The following is a 19,737-nucleotide window of genomic DNA, read 5'->3' as shown; positions in this document are numbered from 1 at the left end:
GGCATTTACTCTAAAAGCATTTTCCATCTGCCCATTTGGACAATTGGTTTATTACAAGCTGCACTTGTCGTTCGCAGATGTCAATATTGCATGACTTGAAGGCTATTTGCACATCGTCGACATAAACGGAATAAAACATTGTGCGTGGAATGACTGTCTGCAGGCAGTTCATTTTTACAATAAATAGCGTGCAACTTAGCACGCCCCCTTGCGGTACACCGGTCTCTTGGGTGAAGGGCCTAGACAGAGCATCCCACCCTTACGCGGAATGTGCGTTTAGAGAGATAACTTTCGATTGTGTTTAACATGCTGCCAGGGACACCCATCGCCGAAAGATCTCGGAGGATTCTATAGCGCCGTGTCGTATCGTAAGCCTTTTCTAGGTCGAGAAATACTGAAAGGCAGAACTGCTTATGTATAAAGGCATCTCTAATATAAGACTCAATACGAACAAGGTGGTCTGTTGTGGGCATACCTTCCCTGAAACCACATTGGCAGGGGTCTAGGATTGTGCCGCTTTCAGGCAGAGGTGGCAGAGGTGATGGTGGCAGAGGTGATTGGCAGAGGTGGTGACGTTAAGATTACGTCATGACCTCAGTTTTGACGCGGATGATTGAAATGTAGGAGCGGCAGCAGGACGTTCGGTGGCAGTTTTCTACGCGACAAAGTCGTATGTTGGTGCTCAGAAAACAATGATAGACTTCTAGACAGATAAGGTATAGATTTAACACAACTTGACATTTTCCCTTTAGTATCCCTTTAATGAAATAACCAATAACTTCGTATCAACACCCCCCCCCCCCCAAAAAAAAAAAAAAAGAAAATCGAAATTCTGGATAAACCCCTGGTGAGGCCTAACCTATATATATATATTTTTCCAGTGCGCCTGAGTGAGTTTTTTTTTTTTTTTTTTTTTCCGAGAAATGGCCGCGTCTCTGTCGCATTTGGGGGCCACGTACGATAGGCAACCCTCTCATTGTGCGGTCGCGCTCCGCTTGGGAATACGCAGAATTGCACAATATCGCAGCGCGGTGACCTCATGGAGGACACGCTTTGCGCAGGTCGCAAGCAGTGATAGCAAGGCCCGGCTAACAAACAGAGATTGAGAGCAAGGAGTGAAAGGGACGCTGGAGAAACGGGGGCGTTTAACAACGGCGAGAAAAGCTATGTGTGGCCTGTATCAACCTGGAAACTAACCTGTTACAGGCGCGCCTACCGTGTAAGCAGCACACGGGGAAAGCACCCCGGCCTGCACACAGAGGCAGACGATCAATGTGGGTGAATCATAATACTGTCACTGTAAAATGAGCGAAAGGCGCACAGGAACTTGAATGTCACATACATTTGTAGTTTCCAGCGCAACAACAAGTACCCTCATACGTCCTCTGCTTACATGTTCATTCCTAGTGAGATTGCGATAGGTGTTTATCAGCGTTCCTACAAAGCCAAGCGCGCGCGCACACATAGGCCCCGTTTAATGCAAGCATAGCTTAAGTCACGAAATAAGAAAGATAAGAGTGCCGACTGATAAGGTGGTCTAGCTATAATGTTGTTCCGATTTCAGCATTCGCGCCCACATAGCAACAGCCGCGCAGAGCGCGGTGCTTGCATATACCCTCGCGCGCAACGGTGACCATACAGAATATATAGGATCAATAGCACAGCAATGAGCCTATCGCGTCTTGCTGTAAATAACGAGCGAAAGCGCTTTGATTACTCGCGTTTCAGGCGACCTCCGCTAGTTTCTATAGATGTGGATGCCCGACTGGATGCGTTGCTTCTCGCGTGCTCGTTGGCGGCGCGCACTATACTGTATATACATACAAATCAAATTACCCTGTCGGGGAGTAGTAAAAGGCGGCTGCAGAATGGTGGCGTAAATGTGACGAAAACACAGACTTAGAAAAACACTACGCGAAATTAAAATTAACGTCTGGCATTTTAGGTGCAAAAACCGCGATATATATAATTATAAGATACGCCGTATATTCTTTTAGAGTCCGCATTGTTTGATCACAGGTGGTTCTTTAGCGTGCACCTAAAGAGGCATACGAGCGTTTTCACATTTTGCCCCCATCGATATGCGGCCACCGTGGCCGGAATTGAACCCGCGACCTCGACCTCAGCAGCGCAACGCCATAGCCGAGAACAGTATCATCTAAGAGCAACAAAATGCCCTCAGATTCGGTGCATGGTTTGTTGGTACGAAAGAGGATATAACAATATAACCCCCAAAGTTAGCACGAAGTACGCATGTTGAAGCGAACTATCGCCGAACTATCGCCGTCTGCTTGTAATGGCAAAAAAAAAAAAAAAAAAAAAAAAAAAAAAACTTACAGGGCGACACAAACAGATGAGTGAAAAAATGTTCCAGAAGCCAGGGGAATTCATATTCAAACGTATAGCTTCACTGGCTTTACTCAAAAAAAAAAAAAAAAACAATAACAAAGCATAGACGTTTCGCCACCTATGCGGGTATTTTTTTTTTTTTTTTTGAGTAAAGCCAGTGAAGCTATACGTTTGAATACAAACAGATGAACAGAAATTCATAATTACCGCCCACTTACCACCCAAATACGTGCAAGCATCGTATGCGGCTTACTATCGTGTTTTAATGCGATATTAATTATCTGGACACTCCAGAATTTCAGTCGTCGTCTTCGCCGTGATATTCCGTATAAAGTCCAAGTGCGATAGCAACGCGGCCGCGCGCAGTATGCTGTAGGTGCGAGCGAAAGCTTGTCAGGGTGAGCCGAAAAAGATGGTAGCTTGATGGGGAGGCGTCTTCTCGCTCTCGGGAGGAAGGCGGGGAGGGTGCGCCACGTCTTCTCACGCGCGCAAGGGGGGACGCGAGCAGTTGTGCGAGCGCTATAGATGGGCGGGGAGGGGGCAGGTGAGTGCGCATCTCCTCTCTTCCTTCTACTCGGTAGGCTGGAACGCCTGCCGACCTGAGATAGCTGATGACTCGTGTGCGCTGTGTTCTCGCGCATATCGCGTTGAAGCAAGAGGCAGCACGAAGGGGAATTCGCTTGCTGCTGCTGCCGCTCATTACACGTCAGCGTTTTGACAGCGAGTGTCCGCGGTGACCAAGTCAGATGTGTTCGTATTTGTCTGTGCGCGCTGACAACGTGCTTTTTAATTTAGTTAGTAAGCGAATGTTTACAGCAGTTTATGCAGCTGATAAAACGACTAACCTTACTTCGTATAGGTGTCTAATAATTTGCTAAATCGTTATCAATGCTTCGCAAGCTTTCGGGCGAAACTGTGATTTTTTTTTTAGTAAGTGTGGCTTCATCTTGGATCGGTGCAACCAAAATGCTTTTGCCCTTTCTGTTCACGCTGACAGCGACGCAGAGAACGCATGGCGGCGTATCGCGAACATACATACGCTGCAAAATGTTCTTGGAGTGGTGGCTGCGTTTGTTCTAGAGCTGGGTCTGGATCGCGTTGTCCTGATACTTTATCACAGTTGCTTATACTCCACCTCTGACGCTTCGTCGCTGATGTGGCTGTCAAACTCGTCGTTATTTCTTTTCAGCTCCTCGTTATTATTAATGAGCCGCTCGTAAACTGAATAAAGCTGGCGCGCTGTCGCCGCGTAGTTTTGTAGAATCGCACTGGCCTCCTAAATAAGCTTGTTGTTATGCGCCCGTCGCAGAATAACAAAAGGAGGAACCGACCGGCAGCGTATTATATATTTAGAAAATTCAAAAAGTAAAACCACAAATTCACAGTTATAACATTATTGTCACGGAGCGGCATATTTTCGAATGGTTTGGACGCTGATTAACGACACGCCGAATTACGGGCGTCAAAAGCGTCGTGGCCGCTCGGGCTGCCATCTCGATTCCAGACGCGACACGCCGATTACGGACCCCGAAGTGTGCGTGTACGGCCACGTGGTAGTGCCGGGCTCGACCTTGGCCCTTGACATTGGGAGAGAGGATAATCTGCGGTTCTTCGTCCATAGTGAAAGGGCGCGGCCAAGATTGTTGGGAGCTAAGAGCCCTGAATTCGGAGAACGCTACATAGCGGCAGTTTCCCTACCTAGGGAAATAGGGAAAGGAGAGGCTATTTAAGCGCATGTTTTGGGCCCTGCTGATTAGTCTAGTAGCTGAACCTATACGCTGCTGAGAAGCCGTTGGGGGGCTAGTGCCGTCCAGTATCGCCTGGGCCGCCTGGCCACGTCGGAACTCCGCGGAACTTGTTGACGTACGAGACGTCAAACCAGCGTCTGCAACGAAGCTCACGGTAGTTCGCCTCAAGTTAGCTCAACCTGCTTGAGAGAAGACGTCAAATCTAGACTCCCGGGAAACCCATGCTCAGCAATTCGCATCCACCTCGACAAGATCGGCCGCCAGCATTCTTCGGGAAAGCTTTGTGCGTCGACTTCATGGTTTATGGACTTGCTGCTGCTGCCCGGCCACGCGTATGACATCGTTTGTTTCTTTTTGTTTTCATTGGAACTTTGCTTTAGTGAAATGCTGTTAAGTGTATTCTTGTGTATTTGATCCTCGCACTGTTTCATTTTTATATCTACTGCTAATTGCACGTATTTATTTGTCTTCATCATTGTGTGATATTAAGTTCAAGTGTGTTAGTCTGCCTTGTGTTTTCTTTTTATTTTATTTTATTAATTTGTGTATATTTATCAGCCGATAAATATCTTGTTTTTTTTGTTTACTCCCGACTCTGACTCTTTTCACTGTGCTCGCTTGCGTACGGAACGACCAACCAGCTTGTCTACCCCGTCGATCGACTTCGCGCCGACGACAAATCGGGGACAGCTGTGACAATTATTAATATTATTATTCGAAATTTAACTTACACATGTTTACGTCTATCCTTTACTGCATTTATTTTATTAAGTTCATATTACTATTCCTATCCAGGCAAGGCCGACTACCTTAGTATAGATTACTTTATTTCTTTTATTATCGGTTTATCTCTCATCTTCAACTATTCATTTATTTCCTTTTTTATTACTTCGTTATTTATTAACTAATTTATTTTAATTTTCAATAATATACCACCAGGTTCGTGGCCTATCCCCCACAGTGAGTTTGTGCCATTAATTGAGGCTTCATCATCATCAGCAGCAGCATGGACCCGTAGCGCGCGGTGCGTGGGAGCGAACGAGAAGGCTACACTATTCAACGCTAATTCCATAGATATTCGGAAATTTATGCTTCGTATTAATTCGAAATAATCCACCCATTTCTTGGCCAATCCCCCATCGTGGGTAGGAGCCACAGACGTGATAGGCAACAACAAGGCAGGCCGCCGTTCCGACCGAGCAGCCTCGGCAGCCGCGACGCACTTCCGCCTCTGGGTGATTATGGAACATTTCCCAAGCAGAACGGTCGAACACACTGCCAGGAACTGCCAGGAAGACCAACTTGGACAGAGACCCGACCATGAGACGACGTTGCGTGGCCACGAAGGACGGACGACAAACCTGCGACGGTTTCGCCATGGGTGAGGAAAAGGAGGTCGAGGCGCATCCTTCCAAGACGAAGATAAAGACGACCTCCGCTGTCCAGGACGTCGTTCTTGGAGAGAACCGCAAGCGGAAATGCGTGGCAACAGGCGACTCGTCCACCTCAGATGTCGGCAGCAAAGAACCACCCAAGCCCAAGATGGCGAACCTCCAAACCCAGGAGTCCAGGTCAGTTAGATCGATGGATCATTACAAGATGGTCGAGACACTGCAGACGCTTGCCGCCACGGCTCCGAAGTTCAAAGCAAACGGCTTCGGAACCCCCATCGGTCGGGTACGCGACGACACGCTAGCGCGACGTACACGCGGGCGGTTTTCGAAGTGAAAGATGCGCCCTACGAAACGAATGCTACGGCACTTGTGACGGCGACGTCAGAAATGACGTCTCGAGAGCGTCACCAAGGACACTCGCGGAACCAGGAACCCGCATGGAACGGCCCCAACATCGTTCGACCACACTGAAGACTCGCGCGAGATCAGGCTCAGCTAACAACCAGCCTTTGCAGCCGCGACGCTCTCCCACCTCTTCGCGATTACGGAACATTCCTAGAAGAGCACCGGCGATTCTACGACGCCGCGCAGAAGTACCACGAAGTCGTCATCACGGCATCGGCAGCAGCTGTGGCGGCGAACCACTACGCGAGACACCAGAGGCACTCGTCGCCACGGCTTCGAAGTGCAATGAGACCAGCTTAAGAAAGCCCAATGGTCATGGACCACGCGGCGCATGCGCGACGAACGCGTGGGCGGTGGTCAATGTGAAAGATGCGCCCTTTAAAACGAATGCTACGGCACTCGTGAAGGCGACGTCAGGAATAGCGTCTCGAGAGCGTCACCAAGGACGCTCGGAGGAGGCGTTGCTTCGAAGTGCAATGAGACCAGCTTAAGAAAGCCCAATGGTCATGGACCACGCGGCGCTTGCGCGACGAACGCGCGGGCGGTGGTCAATGTGAAAGATGCGCACTTCAAAACGAATTCTACGGCACTCGTGAAGGCGACGTGAGGAATGACGGCTCGAGAGCGTCACCAAGGACGCTCGGAACCAGGAACCCGCATGGACCGGCCCCAACATCGTTCGACCACGCTGAAGACTCGCGCGAGAGTGCGCTCATATCAACAGCTAACAACCAGCCTTTGCAGCCGCGACGCTCTCCCACGGAACATTCCTGGAAGAGCACCGGCGATTCTACGACGCCGCGCGGAAGTACCACGAAATCTTCATCCCGGCGTCGGCAGCAGCTCCATGGGGAAGCGCTACGCGAGACATCGGAGACACGAAGAAAGCGGTGCGCCGGAAAGATTTCCCATCCGCTACCGCCGTCCAAGTCACCAGTATGTACGGGACGGCCGGACGTGAAGGTCGGCGACGATTTCTTCAGAGGGCGACTAATTTTATTGCGATAGCAATTATATGGACTCTTCTACCGGATTTCTGCCGTCGGCGTCGCCGTCGCCTTGAGGTTCCGTATAGATTTCAAGGGCGATAAAATCGTTGCCGCGCGCCGTATGCGCGAGCGAAAGCGCGCGGGGGACGCGCGCTATATGGAGAGCGAACGCTCGGCGGAAAGCAAACGTGACCGTCGCGCGATAGACCGGGGAGGGAGACCGTCCTGTTCGGCTTCACTCTCTAGAGTGAAGCCGAACAGGACGGTCGTGGCGGAGTGGAGCTCAGCGCAGCAGGAGCAGTGAATAAGTTCAATTTTTGTTTATTCTTATTTGGTTGATAGAAGTGTTAGGGTACCCGAGCTATCTATATATATTGTTTTTCATGCTTTTTTAGTTTCTTGGTTAGTTTGGTAGGACGTTAGTAGGTAGCGAATAGTTCAATTTGTCTAATTTTTTTTTTTTTTTGGAAGCGGGTTGTGGCGCACGTGTTGCATGGTGAAAGCAGTGTAAAGCGGCAGTTTTAAACCGCGTTAGGGAAGCTAGTGGAGGTAGCCGGATAGCGAGTTTGCCGTACGGCTTACCGTGGGGCCTTGTTCAGGTATTTTATTGGGCTTTCTCGATAGGTGGACGGGTGGACAATGGCGCGGCAGGCTAGGAAGGACAGGGGTGATGACGAGCTGGTGCAGTGCGAGGAGTGCAAACGTTGGTGTTATTTGGACGAGACGCACTTCGCCAGTTTAGCCGACGCTGAGGAGGCTAGCTTCGCGTGCAGGTCGTGTGAAGGATTTAAGGGAGCTGTGCGGCGGATGGAAGGGGAATGGGCAGCCAGTGTGGAAGAGCTCAAAGGGGAGCTGAAGGTGGAGCGAGAGCGGCGAATTGAGCTCGAAACTCGGATCGGCGAGTTGCTTCACAGGGAGGGGGCCGAGGCCGTCCTGGTAAAGCGAATAGCTGGCGAGCTACAAGAAGAACGGGAAAAGCGGGCCGTGCTGGAAGAGCGGGTGGAGGCGCTAATGGTACAGGCGGCGCGTAATCCCGGGTCAGCTCAGGCGGGCGGCGGGGACAGCGCGTAGACTCAGGCAGAGGCATGCCATGAGAGCAGGGAGGGACGCCTAGGGGCCGTTGAACAGCAGGCGAGAGCCGGCGGCAACACGGCGGTTCCACAACTCTACAGCGAGGTAGTGCGGCAGGCTTCGGGTGGGAAGGGACGAACGGCAAGGAGCACATCGTCACGTGTCAGTGGCGCAGGGCGGGTGGAGAACCAGCTAGCGCGAACTGGAGGACGACAATCGCAGGCGGGAGGCAAACGTGTAGAGCGAAGGGTCCTAGTGGTGGGAGACTCCAACGTAGCTAGGGTTAAGGAGGGCGTCCTTACAACAGTGAAGGCAGACGGGCGGGTGAGGGTGGAGGCCCAGTCAGGGAAGTGCATGGTTGACGCAATGGCAAAAGCTCAGAAGGTGGTATCGGACAACCTGGAGCATGAACATCTGGTCGTTATCCATGCTGGTCTCAACGATGTGCTGAAGGGAAGGAGCCAGAACCTAAACGGACAGTTAGAGGTTGGGTTGCGTAAACTCAGAGAAACCTCTGCGAATGTGCATGTGACCATATGCACAATCCCACATGTCCGGGGCCAGGCTAGCGCGATGGAATGGAGGGTGCTTGAGGCTAACCGGGTCATTACGGGTCTGAGCAGACCACTTGGGTACGGTGTAATGGAGGTAAACCGGGAAGTGTACGAGTCTGGCTCCCAGCCTTTTGCACAGGATGGCATTCACTACAGTGGTGCCACGGGCGGGAGCGTAGGTAGTAGGATAGGGCGCCAAGCTACGGCTTTTTTGGGGGGACCCAGAGCCCTAAGACCACCAGTGTAGACGAAGACGGACCCAGAGAGGCTCCAAGATTCAAGAAACGTAGAATCGGTAGAAGAAATAGACGTAAGCACCAGGGGCAAGGTCATTCTGACATAGGTTACATTAACATGCAAGGTGGCAGGAATAGGCTGAAGTGGGAGGAGATAGACCAGCAACTAAGGCAAGAAAAGCTGATGGTATACGGGTTTGTGGAGACACATCTTAGGGACATGGAGCAACCTCCCTGTAATCCTGACTATGCATGGGAATATTGCAATAGAACAGAGGGCAGCAGAAAAGGGGGTGGAATTGGTGCATTCATTCATAAAAGTATGAACTGGCAAAGGGTCAAACAGGAATGCAAGGAGCATTTATGGCTAAAAGGGAAAGTTGCAGGAGAGCAGACACTCCTTGGTTTTGTATACCTGTGGACAGGAGCAAATGCCAAAGAGGAAAACAAAAAAATGCTGGAATGCATATCAAGTGACATTAATGAGCTAGGAGAAGGGTGCGAGATTATTATAATAGGAGATATGAACGCACACATAGAAGACATGGACGGGTACACAGACTCAACAGGCAACATGATGCTGGATATGTGTGAAATGCATGACTTAGTTGTGTGCAACAGTACTGAGAAGTGTGAAGGGCACATAACATGGGAGGTAGGGAGCCTGCAGTCGACGATAGATTATGCACTAATGTCACATAGGATGCACGATAGGCTAAATGTAATGAGCATAGATGAATATGGCTCCAGAAGTCTAGGTAGTGATCACAAACGTATTAAGGTGAGTTTTAGAAGGGAAATGAAAGTAGGTAGGAGGCAACATGAACAACCAGGTGGGATATTTTACTCGGAAAAGCAGCTTGAAATAGCAACCCAGCAAATTGAGGAAGTAATTTCAGAGGATACAAAAACAGAATGGACATACGCAAATTTAACAGGACTATTTGAGCTAGAGCTTACTAAGGTACGAGTCAGGACAAAAGGGAACAGAAGACGTAAACCCAAGAGCTGGTGGGATGAGGAGGTTAAGAAGGCCATAGAGAAACGCCAGGAAGCATCCAGGGAACACAGATATTCAAAGCAGAGGGGTGAACCAGAAGCTGATGTAGGCAGAAAATGGAACAACTTCTTAAACTGTAGAAGGGAAGCATCCAATTTGATCAATGAGAAGATCAGAAGAAAGGGGAGCCAATGGTTGTCAGAAGTAAACAAAAAGGATAGAAAAGCAGCGAAGAAATTTTGGAAACATCTCAACTCCTTGAGTAATAAGACTAGCCTAGAGCAGAGGTTTATAGTTACAGCTCAAGGTGTTCGACTAGAGGGAGATGAGGCAATGGAACATATAAGAACAATGATGACAGAAAAATTTAAAGAACGAAACATAGCATGTGCTCAATCAGGTGAGGATGGACTAGTCAGTGCAGTGGCTCCACTGGCACAAAGCGAGTGGGAAAGGGCAGAGAAGAGGGTTCCTAGTAGCACGTCGACAGGTCCTGATGGCATCCCAATTATGTTGATAAAGACATTGGGCCCAAAATCTAAGAAAGCATTAAGAGAGGCAGTGAGCAAAATGATAATGGACGGTAAAGCCCCTGACGGGTGGAGACTGAGCAGGATGAGCATGATATAAAAGGGAAAGGGGGACAAAGCCGACATAAACAACTACCGTCCCATAACAGTGACGTCAGTGGTTTACAGGGTGGTGATGCAGATTATAAAGGACAGACTGCAGGCATGGGTGGAGAGCGAGGAGGTGCTGGGGGAACTACAAAATGGGTTCCGAAAACAAAGAAGGTTAGAAGATAATCTGTTCTCATTGACACAGTGTATTGAAATAGCAGAAAAGGAACACAGGCCCCTATGGCTTGCCTTTCTGGATATCAAGGGAGCCTATGACAGTGTAATCCAAAAGGATTTGTGGGAGATACTGGGCACTCTAGAGGTGGAAGATGGAGTAAGAAATCTTTTAAAAGATATCTATAAAAGTAACAGGGTGCTTATAAAATGGGAAAACAAGGTATCTGGGCCTATAGAGATACAGCAGGGGCTTAGGCAGGGGTGCCCTCTGTCACCTCTGTTGTTCATGCTGTATTTACAAGGATTAGAGAAAAAATTAGAGAGGAGCGGACTTGGCTTCAACCTTTCCTATTTCAAGCAGGGAGAATGGATTAAACAGTCATTACCAGGACTGATGTATGCAGATGACATTGTACTTATGGCTGACAGCAAGGAAGACTTGCAGAGATTAATGGACATCTGTGGTAAAGAGGGAGATAGCTTAGGTTTGAAGTTTAGTAAAGAAAAATCGGCAGTCATGACTTTTAATGATAATCAGGGCAGCGAGCATAGGATACAGGAGGTTACGCTGGAGGTGTTGGATAAGTACAAATATCTTGGAGTGTGGATAAACAATGGGGCTGAGTACCTAACGGAACATGAAAAATATGTGACGGCTAAAGGTAGCAGAAATGCAGCTGTGATGAAAAATAGGGCACTGTGGAATTACAATAGGTACGAAGTGGTGAGAGGGATTTGGAAAGGGGTGATGGTCCCTAGTTTGACTTTCGGCAATGCGGTCCTGTGCATGAGATCAGAGGTTCGAGCAAGGTTGGAAGTTAAGCAGCGAGGGGTAGGTAGACTGGCTCTGGGAGCACACGGAAATACACCAAATCAGGGGGTACAGGGTGACATGGGATGGACGTCATTCGAGGGCAGGGAAGCCAGCAGCAAGATAGAATTTGAGGAGCGATTGAGAGAGATGGCAGAAAAGCGGTGGGCAAGGAGAGTTTTCAGTTATTTGTACATGAGGAATGTTGATACAAAATGGAGGAAGCTGACCAGAAAACTGTCAATCAAATATTTGGACTGCAGGAGGGGTGCAAACCAGGAAACAGCGGTTAAGAAAAAGGTTAAGGAAACAGAGAGGGGTCTGTGGAAAACAGGGATGCAGACGAAATCAGCACTGGGCACATACCGAACTTTCAAGCAAGAAATTGCCAAGGAAAATATCTACGATAATTCTAGGGGAAGCTCTTTGTTGTTTGAAGCCAGGACGGGAGTATTGCGGACTGAGATGTACCGAGTCAAGTACCAAGGTATAGACACGTTGTGCTGTGCGTGTGGAGAAGAAGAGGAAACGGCTGAACACCTCATACTTTTCTGTAAGGGGCTTAACCCTACAGTGCAAGGCAACGGGGCTGATTTTTTCAAAGCATTGGGGTTTAGGGACAGTGAAGGCAAAATAGACTTTAAGCGGGTAGAAATAACCAAACAGAGGTTATCTGATTGGTGGATAAAACTAAGGCAGGGGTGAAATTTCACCCACCACAAAGTACAAATTATGTTAATAGCCATGGCTAGGTAGCGTATGCCACCGCCCGATTTAAAGGGTTCAGCCTCATCCATCTATCCATCCATCCAGGGGGGGAATGGGAGGGAGGGAGGGAGGCGGGGCGGCGCTGTGCTCCGGCAAGAAACGCGTATCTTGCCACTCAATCTCCCACACGAAAGCAACAAAGCGGGAAGAAGGGGGGAGGGGGGGGGGCAGCTTCTCCTCTGCCAACAACTTCTCCTTTGCGCTTTGCCCTCCTGGGATGCCGGTCGTCCGCACCGTCTCTTATCTCCACACGGCTCTGACCTTTGTATGCGCTGTGCATTCGCCGCTCAGTTTCCGTTGAAGCGATAGACCGCGCGAACCTGCGCTTGCTGCCAGCGTTTTGACAGTCGTTGGCTGCGGTCATTCAGTGCGATCTATTCATGTTTGCTTGTGCGCGCTGACACCACGATTGTTAATTCAGTTAGTAAGCCAATGTGTCCAAGTTTATGCAGCCGATAAAACTACTATCCCTACTCCGAATAGCTCTCTACTAATTTGCTATCGCAATCGATGTTTCGCCTTTCGGGCGAAACTGCGACAATTTTTCATCCGCTTCTTGCTCCTTCGAATCCTTTGCATCTTCACCACTGCCTTCTGAGCAAGCTCAGCATGAAGGTGACGGCCATGGCGAGGCCGTCGGAGCACCAGCACAGCCAGTGTAGCTTGCGTCTGGGTGACAAAGAAGATAACTGCACGGTACACTTATGAGCGACAGCTTGTATATTTGTTTAGTAGGCAGACAAAGTATCGTCTTCGGTGTTTGTAGAGTGTGTTCTACCTTTCGTGAAGGTTGGGCACTTGGAGAGACATAAGAGGTAACCACATGCACGGGATTTTCAAGCACCGCGATAGGCGGACTCTGTCACGCTGTGTCACGCTGTCGCGTTGCTGTGGGAAAACTACATGGACGCGACATCGCGAAAGAAAGTAGCAATAAATTTCCTTTATTGTCCGAATTGTAGAATTGTACGTCCGTAAAAAGATCGCAAACGTTCGCGAGGCCTGTATTTTAACCAAACTATCAAAACTTGGAGTACGCTTAAGCTTCGCCTTTATGAGTGGAACGCGATAGTGTTATTGGACGCTGTTGACGCCGACACCGACACCGTATTTTCTGCGACATGGGGCCCGATCAAAATTTAGAAAGGCTCGGTTTGCAACATTCCCCTCAATGTTGTCTAGAACCAAAGTACAGCGAAACACCATCAGAATTGGAGGACGCTTAAGCTTCGCCTTTAAGAGTGGAACGCGATAGAATTCAAATATCCCTGGCTGCTTATCAGGCTTTTTTCTCGTATATTCAAATTACAATCCGACGCTATCACGTCTGTAGGCTGTGGTTAAGTCGTACTTAACGATTTTTCTGACGGATTTTACTTTGAGAAATTCAATTTTTGCTCACTAATGCCTTGCGCCACGCGAAGCGCCCGCCCGGTCGGGGTGGTTCTGGATGATGTGGTTCGGCATGATTATTTCCGCCAGACGCCGATGCTTACACCGACACCGATGCCAACGCCGGATTTTCTGCGACAAGGGGCCCTTAACGCTATCGCGTTAATATAGTTATAGATACTACCAGACGTAGTTTTAGTATACCATCATCTACAGTAAAAAAATGTCACAGTTTCGCCCTAAGGGCGAAGCAATGAATGCGATAGCAACACAGCAATGTCATACGAAGTAAGGTGAGCGGCTTTGGTAGCAACAACACGCAGAACTGTTGTCGACGCCATCGGCGTTTTGCCCGCGTTAGCTCAAAATGCGTGCGGCGTTGGTGACTGTTGCTGGAGCCTCTGATATAAATAGGCACTTGGTGCCGCAGCTAAACGTCGCCTCCCTTCCCTCCCCCTCCCCCACGGCCTCTCGCGCGTCCGAAGAAGGCGCGTTTGCTCTACATATATGGTGATTGTAAAGGAGAAAAGAGACGCCTACTTCTGCAGCCCTTAAGCGAGCACGGCGCAGAACGCGCGTTTGTTCTCCGCCGTGCGTTCACTCCCCGTGAAAGACGCGCCCCTCGCGCCCTTTCACTCGCACATACAGCGTTCGGCGCGCGGCGACGATTTCATCTCCAAATGACGTCATACGGAACCTCACGGCGACGGCGACGGCGACGGCGACGGCGACGCCGACGGCAGAAATCTGCTTTTGAGTGTCCATATAATTGCTATCGCAATAAAATGTGTTCCACATTGCCAGCGTTAAAGGCTGCGCCCCCCCCCCCTCCCCCAACTGATGATAAGTAGAAATCAACACACTTTTGCGGCCCTCGGTGGCGTCTTAGGCCTAACAGCGTCAAAACAAACAGCTGATCTCACTAATGACAAAACGTCGCCAATACTTTCTCCTCAGCATGAGGTGAGATTTTAGCATTTCTTGCTGTCACGGCGGCGAGAAATTAGCAAGAACGAATTCAGATCGAAGCTGTCTGAGAGAGCGGACTGGCTGCTGCTACCATGTTGTTGCGCAATTGACGTGGTAACCGACAGAATCCGCCGCGCGGATTTTCGGGTGACAAGCGAAATTTTCCGGCTGGCCAAAAATACCAGCGACGCGACAAGCGACGCTGACGGCTCGCCCTCCGCAACGCAGAACGTGTCGTCGTTCACCGTTGTCGCCGTCGATCGAAAATCGCGTGCATGTGTCTGATCCTTTACTAAATGCACTATATTCATATTTGACTGGATGATGGACGTGCCGCGCTCCGCCAGCAGTTGTGGAGGCAGAGCTTTTTTCCCTTCCTCGTAACGCCTTCAGTCAATTCACTTGAGCATGGGGTTTGCGCAGATGATGCAAACATTCTATTTGAAGAAAGCGAAATGACTGACTGCTCACTAAATTGAAATTTATTTACTCTGCAATTGGAATGACTCGCTGGAAAACACATAAAGGAATATCCTACTATCTCGATTATTTTCAATGAAATACTTTGGAATAAATTATGTTAACTGACACATTTAATGACAGTGCATCATGATTCGGCACTGATGGAGTTACGACAAAGAGAGGTACATCTTTTTTCCTTCTTCCTTTTTTCTTCATTTTTTTAAGTTTTCGTAATAAATGTAAATGGAGCCAGCATATCAACCGAATAGGTATGCGGAACATAAATCAGAACATTCTGGCTGGACACATGCAGGCAGCCGTGAAGATTGGTGTATCATTGCGCCGCTTTACAACCGGATGAAGTATGGCAAGGTAGTTTACGGAGTTCTTCACAAAGACCAAATAGCCTACATGTAAGCCTTGTATGTATACGGCTCCCAAAGAGCAAAGGTATAACAGCGCGGCAAGGATCTCAAGCGGCACAGCCACTTAGCTTCGCATTGATCCACATTATATACGCCGCTAGCCTCGCACTAAATGGACCCTTCAGTATCAGCGGGAAGGGTGCGCACTGTATTCCGTTACAACGAGCAGAGTGTTGAAAAAGACCATATTCGTTTATGGGACAATGAGGTACAGAAGCAATCGAAACAACTCGTCAAGAGTATACTGGTAAGCGCAGAGCAAACTAGCCTATCCAATCTCGGTGCTTCAAACTGGATAAAATTAGGCAGCCTCGTGAACCTCGCAGTTTTTTTTTTTTTTTTTTTTTTTTTTACCTTTTAAGAAATGTGCCCGAGGCTCATCCCGGGCCGGAAGTGTAGAAACACGCAGTTCTTCTCCTTCGCATTAGCGAAGAAAAAGGTGAAAGAAGTACCCCAGTAGTAGTTGTTGTTGTTGCCTATCTCGTCTGTGGCGCCTACCCACTGTGGGGGATTGGCCAAGAAATAGATGGATTACTAGGTCGAGCATCGGTTCGCGAGCTATGTAACTTTTTCAGAGCAAACGCGTGACGCGCTGCACGCCTCTGGTTCGAAGGTCTTGTCCGCGTCCCGTGTACGTACGACGAAGCTATAGCCTTCTCCAAGAAAGTCGCCTTTACAAGAGCAACCAAAGAAGAATGATTGAAGTTTCACCACCTTTAAGCTTTATAGCCACATATCTGGGCTCCGAACGTATTCACAAAAAATATTCTAACGCTAAAGAACTGTTCGTAAGAGCCGATACCAGCCGTGTGACATATACATATATGTATAAGCGAAGACGCCTAACCAATGGCAGACAGAAATTACTAACAAAACGCTTTATGAATTCAACCTCTGGTCTCTTAATCATTTTTTTTGTTATTGTAGAGGATGTTCCTCTTTAAGAAGAAGAATTTCAGACGTTCCAATGGGTCAGGGCTATGATTACTGCATTAATGAATTTTTAAAGTATTTTTTGGTGTCTTCGTTCTTGGTCGACGTCACAGCAATGTTTACACAGAGATAGAAAATTTCATTATTGCGACCCGCCGTACAACTGCCTAATCTTCTTTTTTTTTTTCTTTTTTTTCTCACCCTCTGTCTCTTTGCTTGTTATATTTTTCCTCTTCTTATGCTTATGCCCGTCTGATCGGTCTCAATTTCATTATTTTTTTCCTGCTTTATATGTGTCGCAGATATTCAATTTAAATTTTAAGACTCTTCAAATTTTCTTTCCTTCCACCACCGAATTCTCGGGCGATTCCTCAAAGTGGGTATGTACCAGAGTTTCTGAAGTCATCGTGCACCTTTAAGCAAAAATGACCACTGATGCAAAACAAAAAGAAAAAAAAGAGAAAAAAGAAAATAAGCGCAGGACGGGGATAGGCACCACCGGCGTTATCTCCGTCATGTCTGTCGTCGTTTATGCACTCTCACTTTTATAAATCATATTCTTCTCGCCCGTCTTTCTGTATACCGGTTGTTACAACGACGACTATCTCGAAGTGTTAATAACAGTTAATTCAACCTAAAATTTAAAATTTTTGCTAACTAAAATATATAGCACTGGCGGGCGTCAGAAGATGCAATAATATCGCCATTAAAGTCAGTACTGAATTGGTTCTACCCAATGACTTCGTACGCAATTCGACAGGCTTAATTCAGTTTCTCAAACCTGTCTCCTGCTGCAAGCCATATGCACTAGGTACGAGTTTGAGAAAAGCACCAGTTTCAATATGACCACCCTCAAACTTGCGACGAAGTGAATCAGAATTTTACTTACAATTTTCGCACAAAGCTTTCCTTGAGCAATGCGGGACAAAGCTGAATGGAACATCAGCGTATTTTGCCACTGATCTTTGGGGACTACTGTCTCTAAAGTGGCGCTATTGTCAGAATTACTATACTATTCGGGCATGTCGCGAGCACAGACTAGCTCCAATTGCAACATGTGCGCTAAAGTTACTAAAATCAATCAGTGAAGTTTTGTTCATTAAAGGGCGTATTGGCAATGATTGCATATTTTCTGGTGTCCGCCGTTGCCATAATTACATTCATACCAGCAAAAAAAGTATCGCGTGATAGCCCCAAGATATAATAATACCAGGGTGTGTTGGCAGGCTATAGTTGCTTGTGGGGCATTATTATCGCCAGCCTATATCACGTCCACTGCATGGTCTCCAACTACACTTGTCTTCCATCTCCTGAATCCATTTTATGCTCGCAATTTCATTATTTTTATTCGCACCCTGAGCTAGTTCTCTGCCTGTAAATACTGTAAAGCGTGTTCTTTTGTTCTTGTTCATTCGCCTTGTTTAACGTGCCGTAATAACTCGAGACAGCTGTCCCATATACACCTGGTAAATGGTACAATAAGGCACCCCGAATTAAAGGTACCAGCGTTCTCCAGTATGACTATTGAATTGAATTGAAGTTTATTTCTTGCGTACTTCACAGAGTAAAATATGTGAACAGTGCATTTGGATCCCTAATTCTAGGCTATTTAGGACTCATAACAAAATCATTTATAAGAAGCAAAGTAAAACACAGATAGCATAGATACATTACATGGTAAGTTTTTTTTCATCCTCTTTCTTTACCCTTTATCTTATAATTTCTACACTTCAATTTAAAATACTACAAATAACTGCCCGTGCGTTTTCATTGTCTGCATTATCTGTTGGCTTCATATGGTTGCGGCTGACAAAAATCGGGGCCTCTTTAGCTCCCCTTCTTTTCGTTCATTGCAAGCAACAACCAGCAATTTTACATCATAAAAGCTAAAGAATGCAATACAAATAATCTTCACAATGCAAAGTAAATAGGAAATAAACATTTACGACTACATCGAAATGCACGAAAAAAAAAAAGCTATACAATTAAGACGACCATAAAGTGACACAGTTTTTGCCATTTAATCGAATAATTACGAAGAATGGCACCAGGCAACAACAGCAAAATAAAACAAATATATATATATATATATATATATATATATATATATATATATATATATATTTGTCACCGGCACGTACACGCGAGCAGCTCAAACGGCTAGGAAAAACATCATGCGTGGTCGCCCGGAGAGCGACGGAGCTCACCCATGATTGTTTGCTGCAGCCGACGTGAAGACGGCGCCTGTTGGTGAGATGCTCCGACTATGCTGCGACGCTGACACTCGAGCTAAGGCGAGATAACAAGCGAGGGAAAAACGAGGCTCCTTCGCTGCGCCGGTTCGAGAGCGGCTTCCCCCCGATAGCGTCGCGATGAACTAGATGCGCGTTATCGCACAATAGAATTTCCTTGAACAACCGCAATCTGTTCACAACATTGCTTGCCTACGCTGATGTGGTGATATCTACGCAGCGTGAAAGCGAGCTAGAGGAAAAAGCCAATAGCCTCCCACCGATAATACTGCCGCTATGGGTGCAAGTATACATAAGAAATAAAAAGGGACCACGGACACAGTTTGCCCAGACAAGATGAGCAGCGGCGCCCCAAGGACGGGAAGTCGTGGTTACATACATAGAGCTTCCTACACTAAATACTATAGGGAAATCTGGCGCCGCAATCAGGGGCCGGAAACTCCCTATATACCTCCCATGGGACGCTCGGTCCCATGCCGATACTGAAGTCCCTATATAGAAAAAGTACCGCCATCTACTCTTTCCTCCGCCGTCTCCTCTCCTAAAGCGCTTGTTTTTGTTTCTTTACTTTTTGCTTGCGAAAGCAAGTCGACGGTGGCGCCCCTAGAAAGTCCACGTTGAAGCTTGCAGGCCGGGCGCGCGCCGCCGCAGCCGCCGGCGATTGCGGCTGCGCAGAGTGACTTTCTACATGGCACTGAGGCGGGGAAATATATATATATATATATATATATATATATATATATATATAAAGAAGTGAAAGCGCGCGCTATCATCGTCCAATCGGAGATACAGGAGAGAGACAGACAGACAAAGAACTTTATTGGTGGTCCTGGGTATACCTCCCTTTTCAGGGAGTCCCACACCCACGTCGGGGTCGGAAGATCGATCGTGGTCCTCCGTCCTGTCGCAGGCCCTCTGGACAGCCCGTAGTTGCTCTAATGGCACGTACACACTAGCGGAAAAACGCGCGCGGCGCGCCGCCGGCGGGAAGACGCGCGCCGCGAAAGCAGCCGCGAAACGGGGTTTTCTTGCCGCGGCATGGATCGCTCCTGGACCGATTTTTTGCGGTTTGCCGCGTGCCGCGGATGAAGGAGACCAATGAGAGCGCCCTGCTTCTGTGACGTGCGCGCGGGAAATGGTGCCATGCGGACCCGCCCGACCGCTTGTTTCTCGTTTCGCACT

At 48.0% G+C, this 19,737-nt stretch overlaps 1 protein-coding gene across 1 annotated transcript in view; it reads right to left on the bottom strand.

Moving 5' to 3' along the window:
• LOC119436627 (alpha-L-fucosidase-like) overlaps positions 1–18,618 on the bottom strand; it is a 45,414-nt gene extending 26,796 nt beyond the window's left edge. The window contains exon 1 of the mRNA XM_037703547.2: positions 18,511–18,618. Coding sequence (XP_037559475.1) covers positions 18,511–18,514 — 4 coding nt within the window. The 5' untranslated portion in view covers positions 18,515–18,618. The remainder of the gene's footprint in view (positions 1–18,510) is intronic.
• Positions 18,619–19,737: the final 1,119 nt, after the last annotated feature.

This window comes from Dermacentor silvarum, chromosome 1 (genome assembly GCF_013339745.2).
Source record: "Dermacentor silvarum isolate Dsil-2018 chromosome 1, BIME_Dsil_1.4, whole genome shotgun sequence".
In the NCBI taxonomy this organism is placed as follows: Eukaryota; Metazoa; Arthropoda; class Arachnida; order Ixodida; family Ixodidae; genus Dermacentor; species Dermacentor silvarum.
Note: the sequence above shows the minus strand (reverse complement) of the source record. Positions and strands in the feature narration are given on the sequence as shown.